Genomic DNA, 17,131 nt, shown 5'->3' with positions numbered 1-17,131 from the left:
GGAACCACGTCCTCAAACGTATGGCTCACTTGCTCGCACAACTATAGGCTACCCAAAGTTCCAGAAAGACGCTTTGTGATACACCTGTCCAGGTCTCTAGAACAAGCTGCCTGAAAACCCCAAGAACAGTCACAACAATGGCCACATTAAAAACTTAATAGAAAACTTTTATTAGTCTCCTCAGGCTTGTGATTATTTTATGTGAGTTCCTTTGTGTAGGTGGATTTGAGTTTAGTCATAATGCTTTGTACTCTATTAAACCATGTCTTGTAATTTAAGGCAAGACATGTTTTTTTTATTCTGTATTTGTTGTTAGCCATGTAATAAATAAAACGTTAATTTTAGAACAGCACAAAATACACTCATGATAAACTCTTTGTGCATGTCATGAAGTACAGTAGGCTCACAGTAAACTCACAACTGACTTGTTAAAAGATCCTTGAGGAATCATTTCTATGTTTCTATATTAATAAATAAGATTAATATAATGGGAATATTCCACAGAGGGTAGGATTGTTTTGTCCTCCGGTTCTGCCTGGATGTGGGCGGAGCCTGTTCTCCTCTCTCTTCCCCCAGTCCCCTCCTCGGAAGTAGACGTATCTGTCTATATTCCGTTCTTTTATTTTTATACATTTTTTACAGAAACCCCTTTTCCCCAGCACTTAGCACCATGGAAGCCAAGATGGACGACTAAACTGAAGAACGGGTAACCGATTTCACCCCCTAATTTATCCTTGAATTGAGTGGACCGGATGAAATCCAACTGTGGTTTTCTCCGCTTCGCAGGGGAGGTAAGGCTTGGGCTCCGTCTACTTACTGGGTGTGAGTCAGCCATTTAAATGCCCGTACTGTGTAGTTAGCTAAGTCTTCGCCATAAACTACACTTCAGCTCCCTTTTTCTGAAAACAACCGAAGATAGAAACCAACGTTTTATGCCTATAATTGCCAGATACGTTCTAACTTGCTCACACAGCCAGCGAGTTGTTAGCGTATATTAGCTCCGTCCCAGGGAATAGTCCTTTACCGGGTAATAATAGGAGGAAATGCTCGGTAATGCACCTGCTTCGGGAGGCCCGGTGCTTCCCAGAAAATTGGGACCTAGTGGGAGGAGGTTTTTGGTACTTTTCTTCATTATGAGAAGTTTGCATGACTTCAGTCCGTCACTGATTGGATTACAGTTAGCTAGATTAGAAGCAATCTGTTTGTTTAGTAAGATATTATCTAACTTTATGTTTAATTGGATAACAACAAGTACAGAGAGTTTTATGGAGTTTCTTCAGAAATAAATGTGTAACATGACTGTGGTGTGTTTGAACCATTTGGGAACTGCAAACTGGACTAATATCACCCTCAGCATCCTTATTGCCCTGAGTTACCAAATATTTCTCTGACTGTATCCTCAGTCAGAAACAAAACAAATTTATTTTTCATGGTTTAATGTAGAGATCAGGGAATATTCATTTATTTCCTATCTTGTAGTATATGTAATTTTATGTTCCTATATCTGTATAACTCGTGATATAATACATTTTCTGGAAAATCAATTGGGAACGGTTAATTGCTAAATTGCTCAGACAGGGAGGACTGTTTTTGGTGAATCCAGTTAAAATACCTGACAAATCAGAGAAGTCAGTCACATTGGGGCAAAAATCACAATAAAATCCAACATTTGGTTTGAAACATTCCTCATAATGACCCAGTAAACACAGAGTTATTAAACTGTCTCTGACAGATGGTGAATGGATAGTGACACACTATATATCATCCTAAGGCATATTGCAGTATGAGAGAACATACTGAAGCTATGAATGGCAACATAACGATTAAGAGAGTCATTTATCTTGAATCTCAACTGTTGCTATAAAATGTCATGTCATGAAATGTAAACTCCATTACATGGTATTGTTTAAAGTTAAAGTGCAAATCAGACTCACCTGTTCTTGGTGGATTAGATGAGTTGGACTGTGTGATGTTCTGATGTGCTGTGTCACCATGCAGGTAGCTGTATCCGGTGGGGAGGTAGGCTCAACCAGGGAAGGAAAGAATGAAGTTCACTGAACCCTGGGGACACCAGAGGCTGTCTTTTCTTCTGGAAAAGGCCGCCTCTAGGGAAGCCAAGATGTGGAAGGTCTACGTGCCAAAGAAGCCCTCCTCACAGGTGAGGATTCATTTCTGAGTGCCTCCATTCATTATGTAATGGATGGATTCACTCACAAAATACACCTCAACACTGACAAAATTAAATTCAAAGTTGCTGTTTGGGACAGTGAGCGCAATATAAATGCAGCCATACTTTTGACCCCCTCAAGTGTTTCTAAAGATAACAACTATAACACCATAACTGGCTTCATGTAGTAGCCTGACAACAGAAAAACAACACTGTTTGTATTCTGTCAAAGTCCAGAGAGGACCTGGTAAAGATGAGTTTTCTACAAGACTCAGGAGTCAAGGTCATGATCTCCACATGGCTTGTTTCCATTACAAATATTTATGTCACTGTCAGATGGAAACAGTTGTTAGTTAGTGTTATTATTTTGTGGTCTTGATATACGAAGCTGTCCAAATCATTTTCCTGTCGTCATAGATAAATGATAAAATTTGAGTTAATTCCATCAGGGCTGCTACCTTTCATTGTTTAGTTATTGTCAGTAGTAGCAGATTGATTTTGTTTATTATTAGATCATCCGTCATGTTTCATTTTGTCAATTGGTGAATTATTTTGTGTGTGTGTGCGTAGACAGCCGGTGAAGCATAAATACAGCTGTTTCTGGACCATATCCTCTTCTTAAGTGCCTAATAAAGTTGTCAAATTGCTGACAGTTAGTTAGTTAAAGTGATTAAAGCAGCAGCAATTGGTCGTTGAAGATAGAGTCCTGAAAGGAGTTGGCAACAGTTGAACTGTTGGTTCAAGTGTAAGGTGTCAGTTGAACTGCCACAGAAATGTAAGCATGAAAAGCAGTTTGAATATCACGTGAGAGGAGTTTGAAATGTTAGTGGAAGTGTAAAAAAGGACTTTTCAGACCCTCAGAGATAAGTACTAAAAACAGTGAATGTTCTCCTTCTTGTTGAGGGCCCAAATTCAGAAACTTTTGCTTGAAAACATCTTGTGAGAGAACTTGGTCAACATTTGGATGAGTATAAAGTGTATAAGAAAAGCACTTACATCAAAGAAAATTCTTTCATTCATGTGCTTCTTAAACGCTTTAAATATTTTTTTTTATAAATTAAAAAAAAAAAAAAAATAGCATTTAAGTGTTTAAAATTAAGGTTTGCATCAGAAAGCTCTGGTTCAGCGTCAGAGACACGTCAGTAGATAACATGAAGCAGCAGTGTATCAGAAACACAGTGAGTCACTGAGCAAGACTCCAGTGGTTGCTTCAGCACATCACCAGACTCAGGACTCACCCAGTTTGCAGGTCTCAGGCACGTCCTCACTTGATGTCACAAATGTTTTCTTCTGATCACACCCTCAACTGGTCTCACTCAGTCTAACAGCTACTGAATGTAATATTCATTATTAATACCTGCCACAACAACAAAAGTATTTAATTATTAATCACATATTCAATATTTGATGGTAGAGATATTATATTTCTCTATATTTTGGAAATTAAAGCAGCACTATTGTTTACTTTCTGATTTTAATGAAGCCATTTGCGAGGTCACTCTGTTCAGTTGAGCTTTTTTTCCTCTCTGTCAGGTCATGACCCAGGTCAGCCCTCTGTGTGCAGCTCTGGCATTGTGGTGGAGTTTGTTTCCACAGTTGTTTATTTTACAGAACGGCAATTATCCTTTGACTTAACACCGGTTTTCTCTGTCTGCTGGTGGAGGTGTTGTTTTCTTTTGTTTTCAGTGTGCTTCATGTACACAAAGCCAGTTCCATAAAGGAATGGTTTTTCCCAGTTTGATGTGGAAGAACTTGACTGGTCTGAACAGAGGCATGATCTCAACCCCATCCAGCAACTTTGGGATGAACTAGACCAGTGACTGTGAGCCAGCGTTGGACCTCACTAATGATCTTGTTGCTGAATGGGAGCAAATCCCTGTAGCCAGGTTCAACAAGTGGTGGAAAGACTGAAGTTATATTCTGTCTACTTCTAAAGTCTAAAGTCATAAAACTATCAGCTGATAGTTTGTGGTGACTGGAGTGATGGAGTGAATCTCAGCACCTTCTGTATTATTACGTCATGTGAGGGTCTGAAGGCTAAAGTGAAGCTGCACGTTTGCCTGCAGGACCTTCTTTCCTTTGACTCTGTATAGATTTGTTCTGCCTATAAACTTAGGTTTGATAGTGACAGTAACACAAATCACATCATCAGATGTTTCTGTATGTGGATGAAAATTATGATACATTTTGTTGGTTATCAGCAAATAGATTTAGTCATAATTTTCAAAACACTGATTGAAAACTTGATTTGTGCATTCCACTATCATGTATTATTACAGTTTACAGTGGCAGACAGCAAGGAAGTTGTCCTACTTGTATTTATCCTGCATCAGCGCTGTTGTGATTTTCTTTATCTTTTACAGTGTGGGACTTGTTGTAGATCCCAAAACCAGTTTCTCCTCACTCATGTTTTTTTAAATCTCCACAGACATCTGTGTTTACAGTTAGATTTTTTTCTTCTTATCTTTTCCTTCTTGTGTTCTATTTCATCTTGTATTCACAGCTGATCTAACGGTGTAGCTATTTAAGTTAAATGGAATTAGCGGAGGGCTAATCTGTCACTGCTGCTGCACGTTCATGACTGTGTGAGTTTAATCTGGCCAAGGCATCACAACCGATCTCTTCACATCCTCAAATTCAAACACATCCTGGAGGAACAACACAGAAATAATCTAAACAATGACCTAGAGCTCAGGCAGCTTGAACTGCCTCAGAAGCCACAGCTGATGTGGGAGAGTAAAGTCTAATAAGTTATTGCATGTAATATTGAGATATCCAAATAAACCTGGCTTCACATGAAGAATAACAAACCCGTCTTTGTCTAGGCCTTGAAAGTGTAGTGTTGATAATGAAGAGGCCAATAAAAGGCCGTAAATGACAGCACTGAGACAGTTATAGTGCTTATCAGCGCCTTTGGCCGAGTTAGTAGGTATGTAAACTGGTGTAAGAGGTCAAGGAGGCAGCCAGTCTCCTCAGAGGCACAGCAGTGTCGCTGGGTAAAATACACCCCCGCTGGTGTGAGGTTAGTCTTTGTTGAATTAAAAGTTTCTGTGGTCTGTAGCTGACATTATTATATATTGTTGAGTTAGGTCTGTACATCTGTATGTCTGCATCATATCTCTGCTCTGCACAAATCATCATTTTTACTGAAAGCATGATGGTTTGACTCAGCTGTAGAACTGCTGAGCTCAACAGCTGCTGCAGGAGAAGCAACAGTCTGAGGAGAGGCCTGTACTTTACCAATACGGCCTTCATGGAGGAAGCACTGGGCACTGAGGAAGTCATAATGCTCTGCAGTGACAAGGCACCAGGAAGGGATGAGACTCTTTTCAGAGTTTGTCTTTTTCACACAGCAGTGGAAACAGGCTGGAAGCAGGCCAGTTGTTTTTAGTTTGGACATCTAAGAGCTGAGAGGCTGAACGGTGTCAAGTTGCAGATTAGTAGGCTAACAGGGTCGGTTGCTCTCTTACCTTTGACCCGTGCTGCTAGTCCAGTGTGACACATTCCACTCAGTGAACCAGTGACTTCAGCTCGGAGACAAATCTGAAATACAAAAATGAAGAATTGATTTCAGTGTTGAAGCCTTGACTTTTAGGCATCGGTTTTAGGAAATATCAAATATTTTAGCATGTCATTGACTACACGTACAAAAATCACTACTGAATTACATAATTATATAAACAAAAATGATTGAATAAAGGTAGTGTGCCTAACCTTTAGTCTTGGTTGAATATGGTTTTGCTGTGTGGCCAGAAAATGGACACCATAATGATCAGCCTAATACTAGTCATTTTTACTGGTGGTTTCAAGTTTTTCTGCCTCAGCACCAATTCTGACATGGAACCAACTATCATATGGGAGGGCTGTGGTTTTATAATCCTTGCGTTGGTTGATAGAATAATGAAAGTACCCGGTAATTTGGTGTTGACAGCAGCTTTAGCGGTATACTAAGTATCATCTATCTATTCTTAAACCATTTTCACATACAAATAAACATGTATCCAGGCCATGTTTGGCCACTTGATACCACCCTACTGTAACGTCTGCTGACAGTGGCGTCTGTGCATGAACAGGGACATAGTTTCTGGGAAGACATACTGCTGTTCTGAGTTTTTCCAAATGTCATATATGTTAATATTGGGAGTGGTCTTCACACAGCGATCTTGCATGGCAAGATGCCACCAGGGAAAGTTGCAAAATATTTTTTTTTTTTTTCAGATATGAGTGAACAGACCTTTTAAAAGTAGCCATCACAACAGTGTTTACTGTCAACATGGCCTAACAGCTGTGGTTACCATCAAAGGTTAATGCAACAACTGATTCTCTAGAATCATGTTCTCTGTAAGTTGCTGCATTATCTACCTTAGGGTTTAATTCAATAATACTATAATAATACAATAAATAATGTAACGATCCTATAATAATATCAAATAGTAAATGTATAGTGAGTCTGTATCTGTTATAGAAGCCTTTGTTCAGGCTTTCAGAACAGAGCTGGATTGCATTGACCCGTTGAACTCTGGTCAGATAACAAATGTTGGGCCGTTCAGGCCACCATCAGACATGTTTTACCCTCGTCACTGCCTCTGATTAACCTGCAGAAACCCAGCTCAACATGCAGAACATGCAAACAAAAACGCTGTTGTTAAGTACATGTTGTTAAACACCCGTATTACACTATGTTATTTTCATGGAGCAGAAGCCTCTGAAAAGGAAATGTGGTGAATTATTTCAGCTGTGAGAAGAACAAATGGAATTCCTGGAATAGTTTTGGAGGACATTTGGTGTCTGGTTTTTGGTCTAGCTGTCGAGCTGGTTTAAGATCCTGGTTGTCCTGTTGGCAGAAGTATGTCAGTCACAAAGGCCTCCACTGGGTCCTTACTGAATATCCAAAACTAGGTGATTCATTTGAATAAGTAAGTCTTGTCTAACCCCGTTTGGACCTGCATGGAAACTAGGCCAAATGTTGCCCTGAAATAGCACCGCTGTCTTAAAAAGAGGAGACAGAACTCATGGCCTGTGTTGTTTGGAGGTTTCCTATTACCTCCTGAAACGGTTTCCCCTGTGTCCACTGGAAACCTGAGATTTGCTGAGGATTGGCTGTTGGATTTTGCGTTTGTTTAGGCAGAGAGAGCAGAAAGTTGTAGACACATTTTTTATTCTTAAAAGGTAAATATTTGCCGCCAGACTTTCTCACTACGCTCACACTTCATCAAGACGGCCAAGCATGATTTTATTTTCTCATTATCATAGTTCATTTGTTTTCATGACGACAAGAAAACAACTTCATACGCTGAGTCAGGAGTACTGATTAATATTTATTATCAAAAGATGAGAGTTTTTCACTGGATCTGCAGTTATCACCTTTTACATTCACGTAGTATTCAAAGTAAAGAAGGAAGTAGGCATTATGGGAAAAATCTGCTCTAGAGCAGTTACAGTGAAATCAAGATGACAACTCTATCAAAATGTCCTGCCTCATTTTTGTTAGACAGAAGGATAAGTATGATTGATGTATGTTCTTATGGGGAAACACGGGACAAGAGCAAATGTTTCTTTGGTCAGTACAAATATCCCAGAGGCCTAGCAGGACGATGATGTTGATGCTGTTGTTTACCTTGTTGTTTACTGTAGGATACAGACATCTCCCCGGCCCAGCGAGACGAGGCTGTGCGCTGGTTGACGGAGCTCCACAGCAGACTGCAGCTGTACCCAGAGACCCTGGTGTTAGCTGTTAGCATCTTGGACCGCTTCCTCGCTCCCATCAAGGTAATTAAATACTACCGATACTGCAGGAGTTACAGCTGTTACAGTGAGCATTGGCAGAGATGAGTGAACCGTGGGCCTTTCTAAACTGTGTCCAATCAATTCAACTTTTCCACAGGTGGACTCCAAACAAGCTGTAGGTCTACTCAATCACTAGTCACTGACTCATTTCAAAACAACAGTCATGTTAAAGAGGTGTTAAAGATGCCCTGTGGAGTTTTCTTGTAAACAAACAAACTTTGTATACATTCAGTGTTACTCACCAAGATGCACTGTGTATATCCTGGAGGTATAACAAACTGTTCCTCCCTCAGAAAACATTTGGAAAGCCAACATCCATGTTTACTTGCTAGCGGTCTCTGTCTTCTCTGCCGTTGCTGGGGTATTACTGCCACCTGCAGATCAGGGGAACAATGTCACAGGGAGCCACTCATTTAAAAAAAACTTCCCAGGGAAGCTTTAAACATGCATGGTATCATGATAATAACATCTGTAGTCAAGCTGATTTCAACACACGTGTAAAACTGACTGTAAGGAAGTTACTTATTGACCGATCGGTTGGATTGTTTGTCTTCAGGCCCGTCCAAAGTACCTGCGCTGCATCGCCATCGCCTGCTTCTTCCTGGCTGCCAAGACATGTGAGGAGGACGAGGTGAATAAGGAAAACACAGCACATACTAATGAGTACTCACACTATCAGACAGTAGATGGCGATGCATCAGAACAGTTCACGTAACTTGTGTGTCCCTGTGTGTGTGTCAGTGTGTGCCCTCTCTGAAGGAGCTGGCCGCTTCCAGCGACTGTGGCTGTTCTCCATCAGAGATCCTGAGGATGGAGAGGATCATCCTGGACAAACTGAACTGGGACCTGCACACCGCCACAGCACTGGACTTCCTGCACATTGTACGTCTGTAAAACACACACACGCTCACACATACCCTGTGTTGGTTATGTAATTCTTTACCATCTTCCCCTCCCTCTCCCTCTCCCTCTCCCATAGTTCCATGCAATGGTGTTGTCCTGTCGTTCTGGGTTTTTGGACTCCATGTTGGGACTGAACCGCTCTCAGCACCTCGCCCTGCTCACACAGCGACTCTACCACTGTCTGGCTGACCACCAACTCATACAGGTACACACACACACAAGTTCTCACTTCACCTGCAGATACCTCTGCGGTTGTGTAACAGTGGAGAATTAGGATGTATTTTGGTATATTCTGTTCTTAAATACAGTATAGAGGACATTCATCTGCCTGGACACTGAACAGGTTTGTCCCTCATTTGTTTCTGTAGCTCAGAGGATCCATGCTGGCCTTGGCCCTCATCACCCTGGAGCTGGAGACCTGCTGTCCCGATTGGCTGGCTCTTACCATTGACCTGCTGAGGAGGGCACAGGTACCAGGCTGCTTCTCTTTCATTATTAGGTTCAACTTGTGGTCAGTCAGAAGCTCTGAATGCTCAGTGTGGGTCATGTGATTAAAAACTAAAAGACAGCAGTGTAGTTGGAGAAGCAGCAGAGAACTTTTTATTTAACTTCTTTGAAATGGGGAAACTCCAGACAAGTTTCATTTAGTTCCTCAAAATGTGTCGTCTCTCAGTTGTAGACACTGTAAAAAAAAAAACAGAATAACACATCATTATCAACAACTTAGCAGTGAGAGTCAAGCTCAGGGTCTGAACAAATTCAAACTAATGATTTTAATGTAGTGAAAAAGGAGGCTGAGAGCAAGACAGGTTAGAAATAAGACTTTGTAGAAGCTGTTGCACTGAAAAAAGTTTTAAAAGAAGTTTATCTGTCCTCTTGCACATAGTCCCTGTCTCTGCCCTTAAGGCGATGAGGGTGTGGAGCCACCAGGTGGCGCTGCTGTGAAGCAGATCTTGTGTTTTTTTTTTTTTTTAAAGACATTCAGCAGGAGGAAACAGATTCAAAATATCATATATGTTGTCTGATGTAATGAATACTACAGCATGTAGAACTGCAGACATAAAAATACAAATGTCTGTCTTGTTTGTTGTCTCCCTTTCTCTCTCTTTCACTGTATTTGTGTTTGTCTCCTTCGTCTTTCTTTCCTCCTCTTCTCTCTCTCTCTCTTAGATCGACAGCTCTGAGTTGATTAGGAGTCGAGAGCTGGTGGCTCGTAGTCTGTCCACACTGAGAGCTTCCCTGCCTCCAAACACTGTCTACATCTACCTGCCCCTGCAGAGCCAAACCACCCTGCAGCGTCCGGCCCAGGACCCTACACTCCCCCGCTGCACACTGGGTACGTTAAGAGGACAACTCAGCTGATTTCACCCATCAAGGTCTATGCCCAGGATTTGGGGAGTATAACCACATATGTGGGGGAAAAAAAAGTTGTATAAAATCTTTTGTGCTAACAATTTATTGCTTTACTGAGTCAGAACAAATACTTATTAAAATATTTCTGTAACTTTGCCATTTTCTCTCCAGGGACCATCACCTCCACCACCGAGTCTTCCAGGGACCACGTCACCGCCTCCTCTTCCCAGCCGCGGACACCTGCTGGAGGGGAGGAGGAGGAGGAGAGTCTGCAGCCTTGGAGCTCCTCCTCCACAGACAGCAGCATCCCGGCTCTTCTCTCCCCACCCAAAAACCATCGTAACCACCTGCAGAAGGTCACGCTGCGCTGCAAGGCCTCCGCCAAGCGCAAGGTAACGCCGTCTCTCTCTCTCTCTCTCTGAGCATCATGTAGGGAGCTGATACGAGCTGAAACAATTAATAGATTCAGTTAGTTGAGCAACAGAAAATGAATTATCCTGAGGGTTGATTGAAGGCAACTGGACTTCCTGTTTGAAGCTTGAAGACGTTTCACCTCTGACCTGAGAAGCTTCTTCAGTTCTGGAGACTGGTTAGAGAGTCCAAACATTTAAACTCATCCCTATCCCACCTAGTGGGTGGTACCTCTGGTTTCTGTCGCTCCCAGAGGTACCACCCACCTAGTTTCTACACTCACCCAAGTACCCTCAGGTGCTACTGACTCCACTTGACGCAGCCCAGCAGGAGCCACTCAAGGCGTGTGCCAGTCTCCAGAACTGAAGAAGCTTCTCGGATGAGAGATGAAACGTCTTCAAGCTTCCAAGAAGTCCAGTTGCCTTCAGTCAACCCTTAAGACAGGGGTGTCCAAACTGTTCCACAAGGGCCGGTGTGGCTGCAGGTTTTTGTTCCAACCAAGCAGCAGCACACACTGTGTGCTCTTCATTGGTTGGAACAAAAACCTGCAGCCACACCGGCCCTTTGTGGAACAGTTTGGACACCCCTGCCTTAAGACACGATGACTTAGATCAGAGGTGTCAAACCTGTTCCACAGAGGGCCATGTGGCTGCAGGTTTTTGTTCCAACCAATCAAGAGCACACAGTTTGACCAATAAAGACTGAGATCAGTTGATTAAATGAGTCTGGTGTGCTGCTGCTTGGTTGGAACAAAAACCTGCAGCCACACCGGCCCTTTGTGGAACAGGTTTGACACCTCTGCCCTAGATGAATGAGAACTTGCACAGACAGAACATTAATTGCAACTATTTGGATAATTTGTCATTTTTTTAAGCAAAAAAGACTTGGTTCCAGTTTTTTAGATCTGTATACCTTTTTTTTTCTATTTTTCTAACATGTTATAGACCAAATCATTAACCAATTAATCATGAAAGTGATTGAGAGAGTAACTGATGATAACAATAGTTGGTAGTTGTGACCCAGGATCTTACTGACAACTTACGTCTGCCTGTGTGTCCAGGTGGAGGAGATGGAGGTCGACGACTTCTATGATGGCATCAAACGCCTCTACAACGAAGACGTCACCACCATCGCCGTCCAGGAGGGGGCAACACCTGCGTCGGGGGCGGTACCAACAGGTGGAGGAGGAGGAGGTCTGAACACCTGCAGTGTCCTGTTGTCCCGACAGGAAGGCAGCTCTTCCCCCTGCCCGCCTCTGCAGCCAGTCAGTGCCTCCTAAAGACCAAACAGGAAGCTGATTACCAAAACCACCTCAACACCGACATCCTCTTCCTGTTTCACTTTCAGCTTAAAGTCCTCCAGTCAAAGTAATACAAATAAATTTTGACCAAACAGTGACACTGGGCAGTTCTTGTGGCAACAGTAATGGACAACTCCCTTAGCAATAGGCAATGAAAGAGAAAGATTTTGTTCAGTGTGTCCATTTGCATTAAAAAGCAATATAGAGGCAGCTCCTTGGGGAACGTTGCCCATCAGAGTTGCCACAGAAAATTGCCCTGTACTGTATGTTGACGAAACATACAGTACAGAGGAAAATACTTACAGATGATGTCAGTGGTTAAGGTGGTTTTGGTTTTGGTGCAGATGACCCCAGCGTGATCCGGAGCCGTTCAGCTGTCCTGAGGTTAGCTCCCATCATCCCCTGCAGCAGAACGACAGAGCCCAAAAAAATTTAAACATTCAAAAAATAAAAAAACCTGCTGCTGCTGCTACTATCTGATTAGTGATATTTGTTAAACACCAATACAATGTTACAAAAGGTTTAAAAAAATAATAAATAGAAAAAGTTATCTTCAAAAAAAAAAAACCTAGAATTGACTTCTCTACCCCAGTGTCTCGCTCTCTGTCCTGTTCTCTGGAAATGTTTGTCAACTTATATTTGTTGTTCACATGTTAAACAATTTAAACGTTTCTTTCATTTCACATATTTATGTTTTAACTGCGTCTCCTCCCCTTCCCTTCCTCACTCTGCATGTTTTCATCTCTATTTATAACTTCTTCATAAAGAGTCTAAATCCAAGTGTATGAATGTTACTGTATAGACGATTATCTGTAGTACTCACCCAGATAGAAAAAAGTTTTTGTGTTTTTTTTTTTTTTTCTAATGAAGTGCAATTTGATTGTTAATGAATGAGAAGCTGAACTTCTTTCCTATGAATCCCTTTTTGTTTCCCTTCCCTCTCAGCTTGTTGTGACAGCTTGACTGAATGAAAGTTTCTCAGGTTGTTTTATTCAGCCATAGACATAAAAAGCATCGGCAGCTTAAATCTGGTTTCCTCCTGCAGGAGTCTTGGCTGCCAAAAGAAGATCATTTAGTTTATTTTGAGCCCAAGTCATACAGCAGCTGTCAGTAGGAGGAGCTGACCACAGTCCATTGTTGTACACTCCACCTACTGACACTACTGACAGTTTAAAACAAATGCTGTCCAAACCTCTGATTGGACCTACACTTCTTGTTGTTCAGTTAGGGCCCTGTTCTTTAAACCTGTCTTAACTAATCCAGTTTAAAATGATCGTGTTAATTGTAAATCAGCTTCTTAAAACCGTCAAGGTCTTGGTTGTGAGGACTTGTTGCTATGACAACAGCTCTTGTTAAATTCAGAAAAAATGCAGGCTTTACAGTAGGACTTGTTGCTATGACAACAGCTCTTGTTAAATTCAGAAAAAATGCAGGCTTTACAGTAAACCCGACTTTGTTGTCCTCGTACAAAGATCAATCAAACAGCATGTGGCTTCCGTGTTGAAGCAATTAAAGTTCTAGTTAATATATTCAGATGTAATAAAACAACCTTGAGTTATTAAAAGCATTTTAACAGTAAACTAAGAGGCAGAAATGTGTTTTTGAGTTGGTGACTGAACTGAGCAGAGCTGACTCAGAAAAAAAAAGAAACACCAGTGACAATCTTCACTTTGATGTTTTGAAAAAAAAAAAATGCTAAAGTAACACGCTCTGTTTTTATCTCTTGAACTTCTGTTTAATATATTTTTATTCCTGCAAAAAGCTCTGTCGTTCCTGCTGTGGTGGTGGCTGGTGGCTGCCCCAGGTCCCTGAACGCACCGTGGCACCAATAAATAAAGAGATAAGAGTATGAAAACTGACCCTGAGCTCTTTGTCTTCATTTTCTCATACACAGATAGAGTTGTGCTCATAAGTTTACATACCCTGGCAAAATTTGTGAAATATTGTAAAATAATGTTTGATCATGCTAAAACTTTTCTTTCATTCAGAATTAGTGGTCAAGCAAAGTTATTTATTATCACACTATTTGCTCTTTTTAAATCATAGTGACAAGTTGAACCACCCAAACGGCCCTGATCAAAAGTATACTCAACTACTATAGGTAGTTGAACTTTCTAAAGCAGGTAAAGGATATAAAAAGATATCCAAACATTTGATAATGCCAATCAGTAGAGTTCAAACTCTGATGAAGAAGTGGAAAATACGGGGTTCTGTTGATACCAAGCTACAGTCAGGTAGACTGAAAAAAATTTCAGCCACAACTGCCAGAAAAATTGCTCGGGATGCAAAGAAAAACCCACAAATAACTTCAGCTGACATACAGGCTTCTCTACAGAAAAGTGGTATGTCTGTTTCAAGATGCACAGTAAGGAGACATTTGAAGAAAAGTTGCCAGAAGAAAGCCACTACTAGCCCAGTGCCTCAAAACAGCCTGCTTACAATATGATACACAGCACCTGGACAAGCTTCAAAGCTGCTGGGACAAAATCATTCAGAGTGATGAGACTAAGATTAAACTTTATGATCACAACCACAAACAATATGTTTGGAGAGATGTCAACAGTGTCTATGTTTTTTTTTTTGGTGGGGGGCTACAGCAGCTCAGGGAATTTGGTCAAAATTGATGACAAGGTGAATGCAACATGTTATCAAAAAATACTGGAGGACAATTTGCACTCCTCAGCCCAGAAGCTACGCATGGGACGCACTTGGACTTTCCAATATGACAATAATCCAAAACACAAGGCCAAGTCGGCCTGTCTTTGGCTACAGCAGGAAAAAGTGAAGGTTCTGGAGCAGCCATCACAGTCTCCTGAACTCAATATCATTGAACCACTTTGGGGAGATCTCAAACATGCACAGTGCTCTCTTTCTGAGAAAATAAAGTGCCTCATCCACAACTGCCTCAAAAGACTACAAGCTGTCATTGATGCTAAAGGGGGCAAATGCACAGTAGGGATGGGGCCGATCCAGATTCGTTATCGGATTCCGATACCAACAAAATTCACGGATCAGAAATTTCCAATCCAACCTGCGGAGATTTCCGATCCATTAATGCATCGGATTTTGCAGCCAGCCAGCAGGCGAGCACTGAGCAGCACCGTGGCGGAAGCTCAGTCGCTACCAACAACACATCCAACCTAATTAAACATTTGAAAAAGCACCACATTCAAGTGGGATTTTTTTAGCCAGGGGGCAGAAAGACGAATGTAGGAGGCAGGAATCACTTCCTTAAACAAGGTAAACTTCTGCCAGACAGCGTGAAAGCTAAAGGGATTACCGAGAGGTTGCTTAACTTCATCGTACTCGATGACCAACCGTTATCAGTTGAAGAAAAGGAAGGATTTCACAGCCTGATTAATTTAATGATTGTGCTTTTTTTTAGATGCCTCGTAGTTTAGCTTGAATCCCATTTAAAAGAAATTAGTTTTGCCCGATCACTCATGCTTTCATTAAAGAATGGTACACATTTTACAGATTCTACCAGGGTATGTAAACTTATGAGCACAACTGTCTTTTGTGTTCTTGATTCTACTTTCAGCACTGAGCCTTGTTCAGCAGAATAACATTTGAGTTTCTGGATAAACAGAAATAAAACTTACAGTGAGGAGGCCATGGGTCAAAGGTCACAGCATGCCGGTACCTAAGGGAAAAAAAGACAACAGATGAAGTGTTATAAGAACAAGTCTGAGATGATGATAGCAGCAGAAATGTATGGTTTTTATATAAATAAAATATATATAAATATATATAAATAGGAAGTTGTGTTTTTCAGCTTGTTGCAGCCAGCTTTATGTTTAAGCTGAGGTTTAAAGGTCGGTTCACCCAAATGACAAGAAACGTTTTTTTTTCTACTGGTATGCAGACAGTTTCAGTTTAGTTTCCCTGTTTTTGAAATGATCTGTCTGACCTTTCTGCCTCTGTGGAGATTAACATCATGCAGCGTGTGTTGTAACATCACTGAAAAATGATTCTAAAATTCTTTTTAAAAATTCAGCAGCACCATCTCTTTACAGAAATAATGCCCCTGTTTATCCAGATCCCACACCTGATGAATTAATGCTTGTTTAACGTTAATGTTTACCATCTTAGTTTAGCAGGTTAGCACAGTAATATTTTCTAATTAGCACAGGTGAGGCTGGTGGCATTTGGCAGTCGTCGTTACATTTCAGTCTCACCATAACCCTCGAGCAACACGAAATAAAACACAAACAAAAACTAGACAATTCCCCTGCGGGAAATCGTGAGAGTGGTGCGGCGTGCTGTGCCGTCCCATTCATTGTCTGTACTGTTGCTGTAAGGCAGAAACCAAAATAGGAGGAAAAGATGGATAAAAATGAGTAGGAGACCTTAATGGGAGTTAGGGAAGATAAAGGATGGAAGAATCTCAATAGTAGTAAAAAGTGAATGTCAGTAATATCAATAGTAGTGTGTGTGTGTGTCCGTGTAAGTGTGTGTGTGTGTCATTTAAATAAAATTCAATAAAATATGAACAAATTACTTTGGGTCTCTAATTACATCACAGTCAGTTATATCATGAACATGCTTATAGCAGTTCAACACAGACTGACCAGAGACTGGAAGTGACACAGAGCACAATAACAATAATAATAATACCAACCTCACAGAACAAACTGAGAATGGTAACCTTGGAAACAGCAGGATATCCCTTATCATAGGAACCTAAAGTTAGAACAATAATTTGCTACGGATTCTTCTGTGAAACATACACATAATTCAGATGCCAATCCAGATTTGAAATGCATTCATAAAACATCATCCATGGGCTGAATAACTGCCTGAGAAAGAACAGAACGGCAATGTTCTATCAATAATTCTATTTAAACCAATCATCAATAACCAGTCAAAATACAGGCAAGATTTTCAGACTGACTGCAGGTGGTTTAGAGACCGGCAGCATGCTCTCCTCACTGAGCAGCGTTTCACACGTGTAAAACGGAAAATCAACACTGATCAAACTGATCAGTGAGCTTCACTCAGAGCGAACCCCCGCCCTCAGCTTCACCTTCACCCAGGCCGCTGCTGCACCTGTGAGCCAAAGGAGCAGGTGCGCTCCAGACAGCCACAGTCCGCGCAAGGGGCTTCAAGAAAAGACAACATCAACGGACTAAAAAGGTATAGTTAAGAAAATGAGTGACACCAGAAAAAGTAGTAAAATCTGGAACCATTTCAATTATACTGACAATACA

The 17,131-nt window shown here is 41.3% G+C and overlaps 1 protein-coding gene across 1 annotated transcript; it reads left to right on the top strand.

The window, feature by feature from the left end:
* Positions 1–554: 554 nt before the first annotated feature.
* On the top strand, positions 555–12,488 carry ccni (cyclin I). Its single transcript, XM_041058886.1, has 10 exons — positions 555–791; positions 1,999–2,158; positions 7,802–7,936; positions 8,511–8,585; positions 8,696–8,836; positions 8,934–9,062; positions 9,226–9,327; positions 10,028–10,193; positions 10,382–10,602; positions 11,682–12,488. Exons 2-10 carry the CDS (start codon positions 2,045–2,047, stop codon positions 11,898–11,900), a joined length of 1,302 nt encoding a protein of 433 aa, XP_040914820.1. The 5' UTR covers positions 555–791; positions 1,999–2,044; the 3' UTR covers positions 11,901–12,488.
* The last annotated feature ends 4,643 nt before the right edge of the window (positions 12,489–17,131 follow it).

The sequence above is a fragment of the Toxotes jaculatrix genome, chromosome 16 (assembly GCF_017976425.1).
Source record: "Toxotes jaculatrix isolate fToxJac2 chromosome 16, fToxJac2.pri, whole genome shotgun sequence".
Lineage (NCBI taxonomy): Eukaryota > Metazoa > Chordata > Actinopteri > Toxotidae > Toxotes > Toxotes jaculatrix.
This window is presented reverse-complemented; position numbering and strand designations above follow the sequence as displayed.

Excerpts from the sequence above, each read along its gene's own strand:
- ccni (XM_041058886.1), top strand. The coding sequence starts at position 2,045 with ATGAAGTTCACTGAACCCTGGGGACACCAGAGGCTGTCTTTTCTTCTG. Across the intron at positions 7,937-8,510 it reads GCTTCCTCGCTCCCATCAAG|GCCCGTCCAAAGTACCTGCG; the intron begins GTAATTAAATAC and ends GTTTGTCTTCAG. Across the intron at positions 8,586-8,695 it reads AGACATGTGAGGAGGACGAG|TGTGTGCCCTCTCTGAAGGA; the intron begins GTGAATAAGGAA and ends TGTGTGTGTCAG.